The sequence below is a fragment of the Jaculus jaculus genome, chromosome 7, assembly GCF_020740685.1.
Source record: "Jaculus jaculus isolate mJacJac1 chromosome 7, mJacJac1.mat.Y.cur, whole genome shotgun sequence".
Taxonomy (NCBI): domain Eukaryota; kingdom Metazoa; phylum Chordata; class Mammalia; order Rodentia; family Dipodidae; genus Jaculus; species Jaculus jaculus.
Genome location: NC_059108.1, coordinates 113,113,165 through 113,134,155, shown reverse-complemented (window position 1 = coordinate 113,134,155; position 20,991 = coordinate 113,113,165). Strand labels below are relative to the sequence as shown.

At 39.8% G+C, this 20,991-nt stretch overlaps 1 protein-coding gene and 1 non-coding gene across 2 annotated transcripts in view; one reads left to right on the top strand and one right to left on the bottom strand.

The window, feature by feature from the left end:
• Kiaa0586 (KIAA0586 ortholog) overlaps positions 1–20,991 on the bottom strand; it is a 127,475-nt gene that overhangs the window by 102,128 nt on the left and 4,356 nt on the right. Inside the window, exons 2-8 of the mRNA XM_045155579.1 lie at positions 20,570–20,640; positions 19,640–19,709; positions 18,144–18,213; positions 10,727–10,901; positions 9,530–9,748; positions 4,583–4,736; positions 4,021–4,037 (exon numbers count right to left, since the gene is read on the bottom strand). Coding sequence (XP_045011514.1) covers positions 4,021–4,037; positions 4,583–4,736; positions 9,530–9,748; positions 10,727–10,901; positions 18,144–18,213; positions 19,640–19,709; positions 20,570–20,640 — 776 coding nt within the window. The remainder of the gene's footprint in view (positions 1–4,020; positions 4,038–4,582; positions 4,737–9,529; positions 9,749–10,726; positions 10,902–18,143; positions 18,214–19,639; positions 19,710–20,569; positions 20,641–20,991) is intronic.
• On the top strand, positions 5,721–5,824 carry LOC123462441. Its single transcript, XR_006638263.1, has one exon. It is a non-coding gene; the product is annotated as a U6 spliceosomal RNA (small nuclear RNA).

Here is a 20,991-nt window from a genome sequence, read left to right as displayed (position 1 = left end):
TGTTATTTATAGTATTATGGATAAAAAGGCCTAAAAACTGTGTGATTATTCGGCTAGTAAAATGAGTCAGTGGTTAAAGGTGCTTGTTTGCAAAGCTGGATGGCCTGGGTTTAATTCCCCAGTGCCCACATAAAGCCAAATGCACAAAGTGGCAGATGAGTCTATTGCAGTGGCAGGAGGCCCTGATGTACAAATACACTCTCTGGCACTCTCTCCTCTCCTCTCTGTCTCTCAAATAAGTAACTATTTTTTTTTTTTAAATTGTCTGATTATCATGGTCAAGTAAACTGTGGAATAGTTTAAAAAATAGTTACTCGGGCTGGAGAGATGGCTTAGTGGTTAAGGTGCTTGCCTGCAAAGCCAAAGGACCCAGGTTCGATTCCCCAGGACCCACATAAACCAGATGCACAAGGTGGTACACATGTCTATAGTTCCTCTGCAGTGGCCGAAGGCCCTGGCATGCCAATTCTCTCTCTCTCCCTCCCTCTTTCAAGTAAATAAATAATAAATTTTTAAAAAGTAAAGTTACTCAAAAGCTGGAGAGATGGCTTAGCAGTTAAGCACTTGCCTGTGAAGGCTTGATTCCCTAGGATCCACACAAGCCAACTGTACAAGGGGGCGCATGGAGTTCATTTGCAATGGCTAGGGGCCCTGGCGCACCCATTTTCTTTGTCTATCTGCCTCTTTCTCTCTCTGTTATTATTCTTACATAAATAAACAAATTTTTAAAAAGTTACTCAAACTGGGCATGGTGGTGTATGCACTTAATCCCAACACTTGGGAGGCACAGGTAGGAGGATTGTCTTACTGTCTTGAGTTCAAGGCCACCCTGAGACTACATAGTGAATTCCAGGTCGGCCTGGTCTAGAGTGAAACCCTACCTCAAAAAAAGTTATTCAATCCAGCTATGGTGGTACACACCTTTAATCTCAACACTAGGGAGGCAGAGGTAGGATTGCTTTCAATTTATTAGTGGCCTGGAGAGATGGCTCAGTGATTAAAGGAACTTGCTTGCAAAGCCTAACAATCTGGTTTCAATTCCCCAGGACCCACATAAAGCCAGATGCACAAGTGGTGAAAGTGGTGTGTGGTTCTGGAGTTCATTTACAGCAGTAGGAGGCCCTGGAGAACCCACTCATGTTTTCTCTCTCTCTCTTCTGTTAAACCCCCAACCATTTCTTATAAATCATGTATTATGTAGGTAGGTAGGTAGGTAGATAAAGGTAGGTGTGTGTATGTGTGTGTTTGGGGTTTTTTTTGTTTGTTTGTTTGTTTGGTTGGTTGGTTGGTTGGTTTTTCAAGGTAAGGTCTCACTCTAACTAAGGCTGACCTAGAATTCACTATGTAGTCTCAGGGTGGCCTTGAACTCATGGTGATCCTCCTACCTCTGCCTCCCAAGGGCTGGGATTAAAGGCATGAGCCACCATGCCCAGCTTATAAGTTTTTTAGTATTTTATTTTTATTTACCTATTTGACAGAGAGAAAGAGGGACAGAGAGAGAGAGAGAATGGGCGCATCAGGGCCTCCAGCCACTGCAGACCAACTTCAGATGCATGCACCTCCTTGTGCAACTGGCTAACATGGGTCCTGGGAAATCAAACCAAGGCCATTTGGCTTTGCAGGCAAATGCCTTAACCGCTAAGCCATCCCTAGGTCATTTGGCTTTGCAGGCAAATGCCTTAACCGCTAAGCCATCTCTCCAGCCCCTGTATTTTGTGTTTTTTTGTTTAGAAAGAAGCAGAGAGAGAGAGGAAGAGAATGGGTACATCAGGGCCTCCAGCCACTGCAAACAAACTCCAGATGCATGCAGCCCATTATGCATCTGGCTTATGTGGGTACTAGGGAACAGAGCCTCGGACCAGGTCCTTAGACTTCACAGGCAAGTGCTTAACCACTAAGCCACCTCTCCAGCCCCCCCCTTTTTATTTTATTTGATCCATTTATATGTGATAAAGAAAGAGGCAGAGAGAAAGAGAGAATGGGCATGCCAGGGCCTCTAGCCACTGCATACAAACTCCGGACACATGTGCCCCCTTGTGTATCTGGCTTATGTTTATCCTGAGGAATCAAACCCAGGTCCTTAGGCTTCACAGGAAAATGCTGTAACAGCTAAGCCATTTCCCCAGTCCCCCTATTTTTTTAGCCCAGGTTGACCTAGAATTCACTATGTAGTCTCAGGTGGGCCCTGAAGTCACAGAAATCCTAATATCTCAGCCTCCCTAGTGCCAGGATTAAAGGTGTATACCACCACACCTGGCAAAAAAAATTTTTTTTAATTAAATTATGGAAGAGAGTATAGTTCAGTGATCAAACATCTGCCCAACACAATGCCCTGAGCTCAATCCCTACAACTACAAAAAAAAAAAAAAAAAGTGATGATAACTATAGAAAATGCTTTTGCTAGATAGTGGCACACCCTTCAATCCCACCACTTGAGAGGCAGAGGTAATTCCAGGTCAGCCTGGACTAGAGTGAAACCCTACCTTGAGAAAACAAAAAAGAAAAAGAAGAAAGAACAAAAACCAGTGTCTGCTTCACAGAAGACACATGACTGGGCCATACTCCTGCCCTTTGCTCGGGAGCCAAATAACCATGAGCAAGCAAATCACAATCTTTCTTCTCTTTACAACATAAAACTTGACTCAAATTAACTTCACAACAATTTTGTAAGGACTATTAGTATATTATAAAATATAAGGCATTTTACAAAGACTCTTTAATGAGTGTAATATAAAAATCCTTTAATAAATCATAGGTTGAAGACACATAAGCTTGCATACCATTCAAGTGACAGTCTTATGATTTTCTTTAATCTTTTATTCAAATATCAAAGATTGGGTCTGGAGAGATGGCTTAGAGGTTAGGGCACTTGCTTGCCTGTGAAGCCTAAGGACCTAGGTTCAATTCCCCAGGACCCATGTAAGCCAGATGCACAAGGTGGCACATCCATCTGGAGTTCGTCTACAGTGGCTGGAGGCCCTGGCATGCCCATTGTCTCCCCACCACACACACACACACACACACACACAAATAAATGAACAAATAAAATATTTTTTAAAACAGAACTATAGTAATCCCAGCACTCGGGAAGCAGAGGTAGGAGGATCGCTGTAAGGCCACCCTGAGACTTCAGAGTTAATTCCAGGTCAGCCTGGACCAGAGGGAGACCCTACCTTGAAAAAAAAAAAAACAGAACTATAGTAGACATCCCACCTCATCCATGGAAAACAACACTATTAGATCCCTCCTGGATGCCTGCAACCACAGATAGTACAAGCCTGTGTCTACTGCTTTTCCTACACAGTATGATTGAGCTGGACTAGGGATGATTTCTGTCCAGGGAACAATGAGCTGAGCAGATTGATATTTCATCATGCTGTACAGAATGACTTATACTTTAAACCTGAGGAACTGTTTATTTTTGAATTGTCTACTTAATACTTTCAGAACATAGGTCATATGGATAACTGAAAACTTGGCAAGTAAATCACAAATAAATGGAAGACTATAGTAACTTTTAACTGTACTCATGTGAGTTTTCTCTGCAGAAAAAGCAAGAAAACAATAAATATGCACCCTGTCTTGAGAACTACAGAATTCTATTACAAAGCATTTCTGATTCTAAATAAGTGAACATTTTCTAAATTCACCAGTGCTTCTGACAATTTCTAAAAGTTAGAAGTAAGAAACATAAATTAGAGCTGGGTAGAGTGGTACATGCCTTTAATGCCAGCACTCAAGAAGCTGAGGTATGAGGATCACAATAAACTCAAGGCCAGCCTAGGTCATCCAGGTCAGGCTAGACTAGAATGATACCATACCTTAAAAGAAAACCACAGAAACATAAATTAGGACATGATTCATAATTTGAACAAGATTTTTTTTTGTTTTTCTCAAAGTAGGGTCTCATTCTAGCCCAGGCTAGCCTGCCACTCACTCTGTAGTCCCAGGCTATCTTTGAACTCACAGTAATCCTCCTACCTCTGCCTTGCAAGTAATGGGATTAAAGGCATACACTACCATAAACGCTACTTGAGCTAAAAAAGAAAAAAAAGAGAGCCAATTTTATGAAACCAAGCCTTTTATAAATAAATTTTACCTACCACTTAGTAAATAAATTTTTTTTTTTTGAAGTAGGGTCTCATTCTAGCTCAGGCTGACCTAGAACTCACTATGTTGTCACAGGGTGGCCTCAAACGCATGGCAATCCTCCTCCCTCTGCCTCCCGAGTGCTGGGATTAAAGGTGTGCACCACCATGCCTGGCAGTAAACAAAATTTTTATTAAAAAAATTTTATTTTTATTTTTTATTTTATTTATTTATTTGCAAGGAGAGAAAGGGAAGGAAAGAGGAATGGGCATGTCAGAACCTCTGGCTGCTAAATGAATTCTAGATATATGTACCACTTTGTATATCTGCCTTTACATGGGTGCAGGGTAATTAGACCTGGGCCATCAGGCTTTGCAAATAAGTATCTTTAACCACCACTGACCTGTCACTCCAACCCAAGTAAATACATTTTTAGCTTAAATAGCATGAAGAAAATTCACAGCTGACATTTTTTATTCATAAGGACTTTTACCTTGTCTGGAAGCAAATGTGTTACGAAAAGATAGACTGCTGCTACCCAGATGAGGATGTCCTGGATTTATAGAACACTTTTCCACTGCTCTAGAAGAGGGGATGCAAACAGGCTGAAAACTACTAGTCTTGAGTGCAGATCTGATAAAATGACTCTAGAAGAAATAAAATTATCTTATTAATTTTAAGCATCTGATATTTGGTGATGTCAGATGACAGAATGTATTAGCAGGCTTGAATATCATTTAATACATTTAACAATGAAAAATATGGTACACAGTAATTATTACTACAGCAGAAAGAGAGATGCTACAGGAAGCCTGTGGAATTTCCAAGAGTAGGTCAAGTCTGACTGCTGCGTGACCTTCACCACCTTCCTCAGTCATCCCAGGCACTCAGGAGGCAGAAGCAGGAGGATCACCGTGAGTTTGAGGCCACCCTGAGACTACATAGTAAATTCCAGGTCAGCCTGAACTAGAGTGAGACCCTACCTTGAAAAAAAAATAGATGAATTATATATATTTTAACAAAACTGATCCCAAAATGTTTTTTGCAGATCAAGAAAATCTAAAAATATTTATTGTTTTAAACAATTTGTAAAAGTGTTAAGATTCCTCTACATAAATCAGATAGGATAGACTCAATTAATTTCATTTCAGCTGGCATTTATTTAAAAGAATTAACATACTTACTATGTCACTCAAACTTCACTTTCTCTGTAACTACAAGCTTTAAAAGTAAAACATCCGGGCTGGAGAGATGGCTTAGCGGTTAAGCGCTTGCCTGTGAAGCCTAAGGACCCTGGTTCGAGGCTCGGTTCCCCAGGTCCCACGTTAGCCAGATAGATGCACAAGGGGGTGCGCACACGTCTGGAGTTCGTTTGCAGTGGCTGGAAGCCCTGGTGTGCCCATTCTCTCTCTCTCCCTCTATGTGTCTTTCTCTCTGTATCTGTAGCTCTCAAATAAATAAATAATATTATAAATAAAATTTAAAAAAAATAAAACATCGAATTGGTAAAGATTTCACTCTTTTGAAATCAGGAAGTGAATGAATTATGAATTTAGTTCTAGAAGAATGGATGGGTAACAGATAAACACTGATGACTAAATAGGATTCTCTCCTTAAGAAATGTAACTTTAGTGCTCGCTTCAGCAGCACATATACTAAAATTGGAACGATACAGAGATTAGCATGGCCCCTGCGCAAGGATGACACGCAAATTCGTGAAGCGTTCCATATTTTTAAAAAATATTAAAAAAAAAAGAAATATAACTTTAGCCAGGCGTGGTAGTGTATGCCTTTAATCCCAGCACTCAGGAGGCAGAGGTAGGAGGAGCGCCGTGAGTTTGAGGCTACCCTGAAACTCCATAGTGAATTCCAGGTCAGCCTGGGCTGGAGTGAGACCATACCTCAAAAAAACGAAAAAAAAAGGAAATGTAACTTTTAGTTGGGTGTGGTGGTGCATGCCTTTAATCCCAGCACTCAAGAAGCAGAGGTAGGAGGATCCCCATGAGTTCGAGGCCACCCTGAGACTACATAGTGAATTCCAGAACAGCCTGGCTAGAGATAGACCCTACCTCAAAAAAACAGAAAAAAAAAAAGAAATATAACTTTTGGGGGCTGGGGACAATTGCTTAGTGGTTAAGGCATTTGACTACAAAGCCAAAGGATCACAATTCAATGCCCCGGGGACCGATGTAAGCCAGATGAACAAGTGGGCACATGCGTCTAGAGTTCATTTGCAGTGGCTGGAGGCCCTGGCACACCCATTCTCTCTTTCTCTCTACCTCTTCCTCTCTTTCTCTCTCTCTCAAATAAATAAATAAAATATTTTTAAAGAATAAAAGCTGAGCGTGGTGGTACACGCCTTTAATGCCAGCACTCGGGAGGCAGAAGCAGGAGGATCACTGTGAGTTTGAGGACACCCTGAGATTACATAGTGAATTCCAGGTCAGCCTGGGATAGAGTGAGACTCTACCTCAAAGAACCAAAAAGAAATAAATAAAGAAAAGAAAGAAATGTAACTGGGGCTGCAGAGATGGCTCAGCAGGTAAGGCGCTTTCCTGCAAAGCCTAATGGCCTGAGTTTAATTCCCCAGTACACATGTAAAGCCAGATGAACAAAGTGGCACATGCATCTGGAATCCATTTATAGCAGTTAAAGGTCCTTGCATGCCCACTCTCTCTGCTTGCAAATGAGTAATTTTTTTTTTTTCATAAAAGAAATGCAACTTAGGGCTGGAGAGATGGCTTAGCAGTTAAGGCATTCACCTGCAAAGCCAAAGGATCTCAGTTCAATTCCCCAGGACCCATGTAAGTCAGATGCATAAGGTGGCACATGCATCTGGAGTTCATATGCAGTAGCTGGAGGCCCTGGCATGCCCATTCTGTCTCTTTCTCTTTTTCTCAAATCTCTCTCTCTCTCTCTCTCTCTCTCTCTCATTCTCTCTTTCAAATAAATAAATTTTAAAAAAAAGAGATGAAACTTAATATGATTTAAAATATACTATTACCTTTGAAACAATTATTTTTTTCTTTAATTTTTATATTTTATTTATTTGAGAGAGAGAAAGAAAGAGGCAGATAGAGAAAGAGAGAGAATGGGCACACCAGGACCTCTAGCCACTGCAAATGAACTCCAGATACATGTGCCACCTTGTGCTTCTGGTTTATATGGGTACTGGTGAATTGAACCTGGGAACTTTGGCTTCCCAAGCAATGCCTTAACTGCTAAGCCATCTCTCCAGCCCCTGTAAAAATTGTTTTCAAGTAAAAATTAACTACAGACAATGTGGATTAGTACTCTTATCAGTTCATCCTGGTCTCTCACTAGATAAGATACTAACACTGGGTTTAGTCATGCATAAAGCACTTATGGAAACTACTCGGTATGTCCATAACACTGCCCCTAAAATACTATTTTTAATTTCATGAAATGCCTACTAAGAAGTCTATTAAGGGCTGGTGAAATGGCTTTTAGCAGTTAAGGCATTTGCTTGCGAAGCCTAAGGACCCTGGTTTGATTCCCAAGGACCCACATTAAGCCAGGTGCACAAGGGGGCACATGCGTCTGGAGTTTGTTTACAGTGGCCAAGGGTTCTGGAGCACCCATTCTCTCTTTCTATTTGTCTCTCTCTCTCAAATAAATAAGTATTAAAGAAAGAAAAAGAGGGCTGGAGAGATGGCTTAGCGGTTAAGCGCTTGCCTGTGACGCCTAAGGACCCCGGTTTGAGGCTTGGTTCCCCAGGTCCCACGTTAGCCAGATGCACAAGGGGGCGCACGCGTCTGGAGTTCGTTTGCAGAGGCTGGAAGCCCTGGCGCGCCCATTCTCTCTCTTTCCCTCTGTCTTTCTCTCTGTGTCTGTTGCTCTCAGATAAATAAATAAATAATTTTAAAAAAAAGAAAAAGAAAAAAGAAGAAGTCTATTAAACCCTATTAACAAATATTGAGGGGCTAGAGAGATGGCTTGGTGGTTAAGGCGCTTGCCTACAAAGCCAAAGGACCTCAGTTTGATTCCCCAGGATCCACATAAGCCAGATGCACAAGGTGGCACATGCATCCGGAGTTTTTTTTGCAGTGGCTAGAGGCCCTGGTGTGCCCATTCTCTCTCTCTGTCTCTTTCTCTCCCTCAAATAAATACAAAAATTAAAAAAGAAAACACTGAAAAAGGAAAGAAAGAAAGAAAGAAGGAAAAAATATTGAGGCCAGGCATGGTGGCATACGCCTTTAATCCCAGCACTTGGGAGGCAGCGGTAGGAGGATCGCCATGAGTTCAAGGCCACCCTGAGACTACATAGTGAATTCCAGATCAGCCTGGGTTATAGCAAGACCCTATCTCCATAAACCAAAAAAATAAGGGCTCGAGAGATGGCTTAGCAGTTAAGGCATTTGCCTACAAAGCCAAAGGATCCCAGTTTGACTCTCCAGGACCCACGTTAAGCCAGATGCACAAGGGGGCACATACCTCTGGAGTTCGTCTGCAGTAGCTGGAGGCCCTGGCATGTCCATTGTCTCTCTCTCTCAAATGAATAAATAAAATATATTTTAAAAAAATAAATAAACCAAAAAAAGAAATATTAAGGGCTAAAAATGTAACAGAAAAGTCTTGAAAATTGTAGCACTTTAGTGTTCCTTATGTAATAATACATGCAATATGATAATTTTTTGTTTTGTTTTGTTTTTCAAGGTAGGGTCTCACTCTAGCCCAAGTTGACTTGGAATTCACTATGTAATCTCATGATGGCCTCGAACTCACGGCGATCCTCCTACCTCTGCCTCCTAAGTGCTGGGATTAAAGGCATGCGCCACCATGCCCAGCCTATAGTAATTTTTTTTTTTGTTTTGTTTTTTCGAGGCAGGGTCTCACTCTGGCTCAGGCTGACCTGGAATTCACTATGTAGTCTCAGGGTGGCCTCGAACTCACGGCGATCCTCCTACCTCTGCCTCCCGAGTGCTGGGATTAAAGGCGTGCGCCACCACGCCCGGCTTAAGTAATTTTTTTTTTATACTTTCTTCAGAATGTTATACTTTAATATAATTTTAAAACCTTTAAAGTTGCCAAGTGTGGTGGCCTATGCCTTTAATCCCAGCACTCGGGAGGCAGGGGTAAAAGGATCATTGTGAGTTTAAGGCCAGACTAAGACTACATAGTGAATTCTAGGTCAGCTTGGGCTATAGTGAGAACCCTACTTAGAAAAACCAAAAAAAAAAAAAAAAGTGAGCAAAAACACTCCAAAAGGAAGGAAAGCTACAGGGAGAGGTGTAACAAGACTAGTTACTTGACAGAGAAGGCAGAGTATCCACATGGTAAAAGATGAACAAACAGATCATAGTTTAAGAAAGGAAGCTGTTACACTCTAAGGAGCTATCATTAGGAAGTATCAGTAAATGGTCACTTGGAGACACAAGTGGAAAGATCATGGGATGGCCATAGGCTATCTTCTAGGTACCTGAATGTCAAGTTGCTGTTGCTGTAGTTTTTCAAGATGCCGTATATGCTGCTCCATAAACACATTCATTTGCTTTTCATGATCATGACAATGTAGTTTATCTTGCTTATTCTGAATGTCTGTTTGTTCTGTCACCCGCTGTAACTGCTTATCAGTCTCCTGTAATTTATTAAGTAATTCTGTAACAGAATTAACTTTTGCTTCCAAATCACTCTGTACCTAAAACAATAAAAATGTCAAAATAATATTTTATATCATGGAAAGACATCAAAAATATGTTTAAGTGCTAACAAGGTTATTTAAAGCAACTGATATTGAGAAATTATTAGAGCCTATATCCACAATGTCTCTGATAATTTGTTACATTTGTTTTTAGATAAACAAAATTAAATGGTGAGAGATAGCAATCCAGGTATGTTTCCTTTCACACACAATGTATATGTTACATATGTTTTATACACTCACACATCCACATAAGGTTTAACTAGAAACAAGATTCTTAGATGGAAATAACAAAAAGGAAATAGCATAACAAAGTAACATTTAAATTCAAACATGATAGCTTACTTCTATAATCTCAACTCTCATGAGGCAGAAAGATCCCAAGTTCAAGGCCAGCATGGGCTACACATCATTGTACATGAGACCTTGTCTACAAACACACACACACACACACACACACACACACACAGAGAGAGAGAGAGAGAGAGAGAGAGAGAGAACTTTTGATACTTCCCTAAGATGTAAGGCTGAGTTCTGTGAGCCCTAAAAATTTTCCCCATTACAAATGGACAGGTTAGGCATACCAGATCTAAGGTTCCTTCCAGTTCAGTAAGGATGGCTGAGGTACTGGGGGGGGGGGCACAGTTCAGCATTAGAGCATTTGCCTAGAATACAGAACACTTGAGTTTGATCCCCAAATGAAAACAAATAACCAGAGTGCTCAGGACCTGTGAAGTTTCCAAAAACATGGGACTTTCAGTGCTATAAGTCAGAAAATCCTGGGTTCTCCAGCCATCACAATCATGAAGGGAAATTTATCACAGCTTCTGAGTACAACCACAAGTAAGAATGTTCTTTCAGCAACTAGAATGTCCCTCAGTCTATAGGTGGACCCATCATTTACAGAATTATTTCTTAACAGGCACTGCTATTTCACACAGCATCTCAGGAGTACCTGGAGAGAAAAAAGCATACCTTTATCAGAGGAGCTGCTGTTGCGATGGCAGCAGCAGTTGCTGCAGCCACAGTCGTAGCTGAATCAATTCCACTAGGGGAAGTTCTTGCTTCTTGAACAACAGCATCCTTGTCTGTGCTTGTGTTCTCTAAAAGATGTACTTTTACCTCCTTAAAAACTGGCATATTCTGCGCTCTTTAAATAAAAAAAAGAAATAAAAATTGTTCAGTAAGGTACACTGAACCAATTCAAGAAATGCCTACAAGTAGTAAACTGTTGAAGATGGTTTTCTTGTTCCTTGTGCATGTTTAATTAATTAGTTTATTTTTTGTTTTGTTTTGTTTTTGGCATTTTGAGGTAGGGTTTCACTCTAGCCCAGGCTGACCTGGAATTCACTAAGTAATTTCTAGCTGGCCTCAAACTCAGGGCAATCCTCCTACCTCTGCCTCCCAAGTGCTGGGATTAAAGGTGTGTACTACCACACTGGCTGTTTAAACATTTTTATTTGTTTGTGAGGAGGGAGAAAAGGCATGGGAATTCCACAGCCTCTTGCATCTGTATATTGCCTCCACACACATACACTGCTTTGTGCATCTGACTGTATGTGGGTACTAAAACCCAAACCAGCAGGTTTTGTAAACAAGTGCTTTAATCACTGAGCCATCTCCCCAGCCTGGCTTTCTTGCCTTGTTTTTTGTTTTAAATTAAGTCAACTACTAAACAAAAGTTGATTATTTTATGAAATTCATTGTCTTGGGTCACTAAGGACTAAAAGAAATAAAAATATCCTTTGAAGAGTGATACTATTTTAGAATATATGATTTACATATATGAAAGGCATGGCCACAGTTTTAAAGGCACATAATCAGAAAGTATATTTTTAGGGGCTAGTGAGATGTTTCAGTGGGTAAGAATGCTTGCTTCCTTCTCTTTTCAGTTGGCAATGACCATGGGGATGGCCCAAAAGGCAACATAGTGCTGAGAAGAAGGGACGGAGGAGAGTGCAACACTGAAACATCTCACACCCTCCAAGGCTCAGGGTCCATTGCACAAGAGGTGGCGGAAAGAATGTAAGAGCCAAAGAAAGGGTACCACTCCTTACATACAACTGTCCAGACAGAATGTGGCCTTGATATCCAAGACCTCACAGTGCCTAGCAAAACCCACTCAAGACCCTTATAATGGGAGAAAAAGATGATGACATCAAATTAAAAGAGAGACTAATGGACAGAGGGAGGGGATATGACAGCAGAGCTATGAAGGAGAAAGTGGGGGAGGGAAATACCATGGTTTGTTGTCTGTAAGTATAGACATTGTCAATAAAAAGATAGATCATTTAAAAAAAAAAAAAAAAAGAATGCTTGCTTGCAAGACCTCATGACCCAGGTTCACTTCCCCAGTGCCCACATGAGACCCGAAGCAGAGTAGCACCTGTATCTAGAGTTTGGTTGCAATGGCAGGAGGCCCTGCTGTGCCCATTCCCCCGTTCCCCACCCTCCCTCTGTTTGAAAATCAATAATTTTTTTTCTTTTTCATTTTTCGAGGTAGGGTCTTATTCCAGACTGACCTGGAATTCACTACATAGCCTCAGGCTGGCCTTGAACTCACAGTAATCCTCCTACCTCTGCCTCCTCCTGAGTACTGGGATTAAAGGCATGTGCCACCACATCCAGCTACTATTTTTAAAAAAGGAAAGTATATATTTAAAATGTGTGGTAAGAGCTGGAATGGTGAAGGCACTTGTTTGCAAGCCTGATGGCCCCGGTTCAACTCCCTAGTACCCACATAAAGCCTGATGCACAAAGTGGCACATGCATCTGTAGTTTGTTTGAAGCAGCAAGAGGCTCTAGTGTGCCCATTCTTTCTCTGTCTCTCTCTGTCTCTCTCTGTCTCTCTCTCTCTCTCTCTCTCTCTCTGCTTACAAATAAATAAATACTAAAAACTAAAAATTATAAAAAAACAAAACATACAAAAGAGGTCCTAAAAACTCAATTATCAAGTCTTCATTCACAAAGGCAAGGAAACGGCTTTAGTTTTTGAAGCACTGATAATCATACTCAAGATTTTTGTTGTTGTTGTTGTTTGAAATTTTTGTTTATTTAATTATTTGAGAGAGAGAGAATGAGTCAGGGGTGAGGGAGAGGGAGAATGGGTACACCAGGGCTTCCAAATGAACTCCAGACACATGTGTCACCTTGTGCATCTGGCTCACGTAGGTCCTGGGGAATTGAATCAAGGTCCTTTGGCTTTGCAGGCAAGTACCTTAACTGCTAAGCCATCACTTCAGCCCTCCCTCAAGTATTTTTTATAAGAATTATAAAATTAGGAGCTGGGGAAGTATTTTAGTGGTACAGAGCATGCTTAGCATGCATGAGACTCTGGTTTTAATCCTCAGCACATAAAAACACACATAAACAAACAAGGGATTATAACATTACTGATGTACACAATACTACTGTTTTCAACTTTACCAAAATTGACAAATAAAAATTATATATTTATAGTATACAAAGTAATATATTTGATATACATATATATATGTATACACACATTGTGAAATATTATCAAGCTAATTAACATATCCATCACCTCATATAGTACCTATATCACCTCATATAGTACCTATAGGTGAGACTATGGTAAGAACATTTACAATTTACTCTCTTAGCAATTAACTTGAGCTATAACTGCCAAGCTATACAACAGAACTCTAGAACTTTGTTACCATGACTGGAATTGTACCTCTGACCAACTTCTCCCCATTCCTGCCTACTCTCAGCTCATGGCAACCACTTACCTAGTCTGCTTCTGTGACATACAGAAATGATATTATATGGTCATTTCCTTTCTCTATTAGCTTATTTAACTAAATACAAAGTCCCTAATAGGGATTATTCAAAATACTGAAAGAAATATTCTGAACTCTAGCTTATTTAAACATAATGAATAAATGTCACCAGGTTTACTTAAATGTCACCAAAGACACTATTAGGCAGCCTTAATTACCAGTAAGTCCAATGGGCTGGTAACAGCTCAGTGGTTGAGCCTAACATGCACAAGGCCCTGGATTCAACTCCCACTACTTCAAAATGCACAGCAAATAAGCAGATTTATAAGTTCAGTAAGGATTTGACTGAATATTTTAATGGCTGGCTGATTTTGCTCTACATTTAGCCCCAGAGAAAAACAATCAAAGAGATACTAACAACACTGACCAATCCCTGGGACTATGTTCCATCTCCAGCTACTAAATTCTCTTGCTTGATTTATCAAGATAGCACAGAACTCTTAAATTTACTTCTCTTTGGTATTTCCCCATTTCTACTAAGACAATCATTCTTCTCTATGCACCTCAAACTATTCCCTGGGCTCTCTATCTGCTTACCTTTGAGACCCAAATGAGTCATGAGATTTTGTCAATTATTTCACCATAACTGCATGACAATGGTCATAGAACTGTAGAGGCAGAGACTCTCATGGGTCATCTATCATCATTTCCTGTTTCTTAATTCTAGGTGAGGAAATCCATAGCAAAATCACAGATACAGAAAACAAGAGAACTACGGCCCCAGTCTCAGAGATATATTCCCATGCCACTAGAGCTTTCTCTCTGAGATTAGCATTTCTCCCTCACACAAAAAAACTTCAAAATTTTTCATCAATACATATTTCATTCTTCTAGTTTTTACTTTAAAACTCCTTACATATATTTCCACCATTTAAAAAAAAACTAGCTGGGCATGGTGGCATACACCTTTAATCCCAGCACTCAGGAGGCAGAGGTAGGAGGATCATTGTGAGTTCAAGGCCTCCCTGAGACTACATAGTGAATTCCAGGTCAGCATGAGCTAGAGTGAGACCCTACCTCCAAAACACAAAAACAAAAAAATGTAACAATGGCACCTTAGGAAAAATTGAATGGAGCCATACACCTTTAATCACAGTACTTAGAAAACAGAGGTAAGAGAATCACTGTGAGTTCGAGACCACCCTGAGACTACATAGTGAATTCCAGGTCAGCCTGGATTAGAGTGAGACCCTACCTCAAAAAAAAAAAAAAAAATGAGATGGCTTAGCAGGTAAGGTGTCTGCCTGCAAAGCAAAGGATCCCGGTTCAATTCTCCAAGCCCCACATAAGACAGATGCACAAGGGGGTGCACACATCTGGAGATTGTTTGCAGTAGCTGGAGGCCCTGGCCCAGCCATTCTCTCTCTCTCTCTCTCTCTTTCAAAATAAGTAAATAAAATATATTTTAAAAATTAAATAAATAAATATATAAATCTGAACGGGCTAATTCTCTATTTGGCTTAATGCATATTCCATAATTCTTTAGCCCTGCCCTACTTTCCTGTGTATAGTTACTACTTCCTGTAAACATCTATCTGGAGTCATGCTTCTCACTGACTATACAACAGATACAGGACCTACATCTAACTCCAAGATATTCCCCTGGTCCTCCCAAATTTCTACCCAACTCACTACTACTTCCTTCTGTGGGATGAAACGCAGTCTTTAGCACTTTCAGTCAGGCTGTCTTATCCACTTCCTGATCTCTCCCTTCATTAAGTCCTTTAGCATGTATGTATTTGCCTGTATCCCACAAATGGGGCATAAGCCATCCTGTGATCTGTGTGTCTGCGTGGAGCAATAATACACTAAATACAATGCTCTTTCCTATTATAGATTTAGGGACTCAATCTACATCTGTGTACACTATTAGAGATGCCTGCTTGGCTTTTGGAAAGATTGGAAGTTAAGCAAGAAGAGAATATGCACAGGGTATAAGTGATAAATTAGAACTTAGAACTTGCTATTATTATACTATTTTTGCACTCCTGTTGGTCACATTCTGTTTATCTGAATGCTGGAGATGGAGCTTAAATCTCTGCATGTTAGCAAGCATTTTTGGATGAAACTCTACTTAAGTGTTATGTATCAATCACTTAATATTTGCTAAAACACAAATTGCTTATGATTTAAGGTAACACATCAATATAACTGTCTCTTCCCCCCCCCCCCCCGAGGTAGGTTCTTGCTCTAGCCCAGGCTGACCTGGAATTCATTATGTAGTCTCAGGGTGGCCTTGAACTCACAGCAATCCTCCTACCTCTGCCTCCTGAGTGCTGGGATTAAAGGTGTGCACCACCATGCCTGGCCATTTTTTTTTTTTAACTTTGGCTATTAAAGTACTTTAGATTTACAATTCTGTCTTCTAGACACAAAATAGCCATGGTTTTTATGCCCTCACAGTGGATGACACTACCTATACAAGTCCTGCATAATAGGAGGGGGAAAATTATCACATCAAAATAGATGAGACTACTTGGAAAGAAGGATTCAAAGGAGGAGGGATTCGAGCAGGAGGAAAAGGGAGGTTGGTGGGAGGATATTGTGACTATGATATATTATCCATATGTAAGGAAGTTGTCAATAAAAAGTTAAAGAATAAAATGGATGGACCTGGAAAGGATTATACTAAGTGAGGTAACCCAACCCAGAAAGCCAAGCGCCACATGTTCTCTCTCATATGTGGATCCTAACTACAGATGATTGGGCTTCTGCGTGAGAATGAAAATACTTAGTAGCAGAGGCCAGTAAGTTAAAAAGGAGACATAAAGGGAAGAGAAAGGAAGGGAGGAGAGTACTTAATAGGTTGATATTGTATATATGTAAGTACAATGATTGAGATGGGGAGGTAATATGATGGAGAATGGAATTTCAAAGGGGAAAGTGTGGGGGGGAGGGAGGGAATTACCATGGGATTTTTTTTATAATCATGGAAAACGCTAATAAAAATTTAAAAATATATAATACATACATACATATATAGATATATAGATATATATACATATATATGTTAAAGAATATTTATGTTATTCCAAGAACTTTTAAAATGGACATAGTGGCACATGTCTTTAATCTCAGCTCTCAAGTGTCTTTAATCTCAGCACTCAAGAGGCTATGAGGTAGGAAGATTACTATGAGTTCAAGGTCAGCTTGAGACAACATAGTGAATTCCAGGTCAGCCTGAGTTAGGGTGGGACCTTATATCAAAAATCCAAAAAAAATTTTTAAATTTAAAAAAAAATCACTACATTTAAGGGTTTTGTCCAAACAAATACTGTGGCCTCATAAGCATATTGTATTATAGATTATATTATGTGTTTTATTTCTATGCAGGCAAATTGCCTATAAAAATCACTTAACTATGTGAATTGTTATTAATAAATAGAACCCAAAGTACACCTACAAACTCCACTACTCCAGCAGGCAGTTCTTGTTTGTGCAGCATAAGGCTGTCAGGTCATGATCTCAGGTGGAAGTTTTTCTCTGTAGATACTACTCTCTGCCTCCTGCTCTTCACTGCTTTAGATTGCTGGATTCAATCTCATATTCACAATTAACTTTGGTGGGGTGTTACAATGAGCTTTATTTTAAGGACATCTGAGTCTACCTGAGAAAATTGGAAATAGAAAAAAAAATCTTTGCAAAATGATTTGGGATTTAAAAAGAGAAATTCCAGCCCACTAATGACTTGCCAAATGACCTTGTGAAAACCTCAAAGCCACAGCAGAAATCTGCAAAAGCAGTTTAATAAAGATTCTATGAGTTAATTGGGCATGGCGACACATGCCATTAATCCCAGCACTCGGGAGACAGAGGTAGGAGGATCGCCATGAGTTTAAGGTCATCCTGAGACTACATGGTGAATTTCAGGTAAGCCTGGGCTTGAGCGAGAGCCTACCTCAAAAAAAAAAACAAAAATAAATAAATAAATAAAATGAGTTAAGTGAGTTAATATGTTCTATAAGTTGGAATTTTTATAGGCATGTATGTTTTTTTAATTTTCCTTTTCTAGTTTTTTTTTGTTGTTGTTGTTTCGAGGTAGGGTCTCACTGTAGCCCAGGCTGACCTGTAATTCACTATGTAGTCTCAGGGTGGCCTCGAACTCACAGTGATCCTCCTACCTCTACCTCCCAAATGCTGGGATTAAAGGTGCACGCCACCACATCTGGCTTCTATTTTTTTTTATTAATTTATTTATGATTTGCAAGCAGGTAGGAAAAGAGAGAGAGAATAGGCATATCAAGGCCTCTTGTATGTATGAACCAATTTGTGAATCTTGCTTTACATGGGTACAGGGATTTGAACCTTGGCTATTAAGGTTGTAAGCGAGCACCTTAACCACTAAGCCATCTATCTCTCCAGCCCAGGCTTGTGAGCTTTAAACAGGTTAGTTCAGTACAGTGCTTACAACAGAACCTCATCTGTGACCAGTACTAATAGCTAATAAGTACTTGATACATGCCAAGTACCATGAGAAATATTTTATACACATTATCATACAATATACCAGATAGTGGAAATATAAGTATAAATGAACTTGATCTTTAAAACTAGATATAGCACAACTACTTTCTGTAGATGAAACTTACTTTTGCTTTAAAACTGTTCTTAAGGCATCCTTCCGTCCCATGGCATATTGAGAAATTAAGATGTCATTTGCTGCAAAATAAAGATACTATACTTCAGAATCCTTGAAAGTTATTAAATTTTAATAATCTGCTAAAAACCACACTCAATACTGAGGGCTGTGGATGTAGCTCTCTAGTAAAGCACTAGCCTGATATGTGTGATGCTCTAAATTTACTCTCCAGCACTATCAAAATGGAGAATTTAGGGGCTGCAGAGATGGCTCAGTGGTTAAGTGCTTGCCTGTGAAACCCAAGGACCTTGGTTCACGGCTCAGTTCCCCAGAACCCATATAAGCCAGATGCACAAGGGGGTGCATGCATCTGAAATTAGTTGGCAGTAGCTGGAGGCCCTGGTGTGCCCACTCTCTCTCTCTCTCTCTCTATCTGCCTCTTTCTCTCTGTTGCTCTCAAATAAATAAAAATAAATTACTTTTTTTAAAATGGGTAATTTAGGGGCTGGAGAGATAGCTTAGCAGATAAGCGCTTGCCTGTGAAACCTAAGGATCCTGGCTCAAGGCTCAATTCCCCAGGACCCACGTAAGCCAGTGGCGCATGCGTCTGGAGTTTGTTTGCAGTGACTGGAGGCCATGATGCATCCATTCTCTCATTCTCTCTCTCTGACTCTTTATCTCTCTGTCTGTCACTCTCAAATAAATAAGAAAAATAAACAAACAGTATTATTTTAAAAAATGGGTAATTTATTGAGTTAGGCATGATGGCTCATACCTCACTTAGGCAGCAGAGGCAAAAGGCTAGCTTAATCTACATAGCAAGGTCTATGATGACAGTGCTTCAGGATTTACTAACAGGATTGCTCAATTTTTAAAAGGCAAGGAACAAACCAGGCATGGTGACACATGCCTTTAATACCAGCACTCAGGAGGAAAGGTAGAAGAATCGCTGTGAGTTGGAAGCCAACCTGAGTCTACATAGTGAATTCCAGGTCATCCTGAGCTAGAGTGAGACTCTACCTTGAAAAAACAAAACAAACAAACAAAAAAAGGCAAGGAACAAATTAAATGACTAAATTGGAATACAATGATCATAACCTTATGTACTAAAAAAAAAAATTATAAAAATAAAGAAGGCTGGAGAGAGGGCTCTGTAATTAAGAGTGCTTCCTGATCAAGCATAAGGGCCTGAGGAGGTCTGACAGACCGCTCAATCCTCAGTACCCTCATAAACAGCTGGGCATGGCCATACACATTTGTAATAACCTCAGTCCTGTGGGGAGCAGAGACCCAACAATCAAGGCCCTTGAAGAACCAGCAAGCTCCAGGAACAGTAAGAGGCTCTGGTTCAAGTAATAGTAGATGGAAAGGTGAGGAGGGGACACCCAATGTTCCCTTCCAGTCATGGTAAGCATACCCTACTGTAGGCAAGCACCTAGGGTAACACAAGGACACACACACACATGTGCACACACCACACACACCAAACCTTTTGTATTCTTTTACCTTTCTGTTTGTTGTTCTCTTCTGTCTTATCCAAAGGGAGCCTTGACACAATAATATCTTTAGAAAACTCCTTTGGAATATGAAAGAGATGGAGTAAGCTTTATGATTTATCACTTATCAAGTACCATTTACTAGCCATTTGACTGCTAAGATCTGGGAGGATAGGTCTGTATGTTTTATATAGTTCATCCTTAACAGTGCATATTTTGGTACTTTGAAACTAATCACAGGTTTGTTCAATGTGTGAGTTAAGACCTATCAGACAAGTGAATACATAAAGGAACAAATAGATAAACATGGCTTAAGGTTCAGATTCAAATCCAAATTTGCTATGTAAAGCAGAACAAGTTACTGAACATCTCAGTTGCTTCAGATGAATATGAAAATCTGACTTGGGGTGAGTCAAGTGGAGTAGGGTAAGAATAGTGAATAAATGATATGACATTGGAAATAAATCACAACATTCTTGGTCACTGAGCTCATGTGGCCTCAGAAGGCTCTTCTATGTAAGTGACATCCATCAGACACAAAGCTTTCTGCTCACATGTGCCATCCTAGACTTCATCTGTAAGATTCTACTCAGTGCTGAGACACTAACTTCTACAAGCTAGAGTCATACAATGTTGCCTTCATCTTTTCTTCTTTCTGTTAAATCAAAAAAGGGACAGGAAAACATTTCTAAAAGGAAATTGTTCAAGGCTAATGACAGGGGCTAACTTTCTAAAAGTCTAAACAACATTAACAATATAGTAGGCATGCTTAATTTTTCACATTATCCAAGTCAATATTGCAATATATAAAACATGTCTCTTCATATAATGTATCCAAATTAAAAAAAAAAAACAAGGCATGCTGCTAACAGAACATAATTTAAGACCATTATTTGACTATATTGAAATTTTTAATATAATTAAAAATTATTTTGCTTACGCTTTTTGATGCAGCATGGTTGTCTAACTGAGGCTGGTGATGCTTTTTAGCAGAAGTTAAAACTGATGAACCTAAAACAAAAGAATCATTTGAATAGCTTTTTTTTTTTTTTTTAATTATTATTAGGAAGTGAACCCAGGGCTTCTCACACGATAGGCTGTTTTACAAAGCTACATTCCCAGGCACCCTTGTTTGTTCATTTTTTTTAATTAATTTTTTTTATTAACTTCCATGATTGTAAACAATATCCCATGGTAATGCCCCCCCACCCTCCCTTTCCCTTTGAAACTCCATTCCCCATCATATCCCCTCCCCCTCTCAATCAGTCTCTCTTTTATTTTGATGTCATGATCTTTTCCTCCTATTATGATGTTCTTGTGTAGGTAGTGTCAGGCACTGTGAGGTCATGGATATCCAGGCCA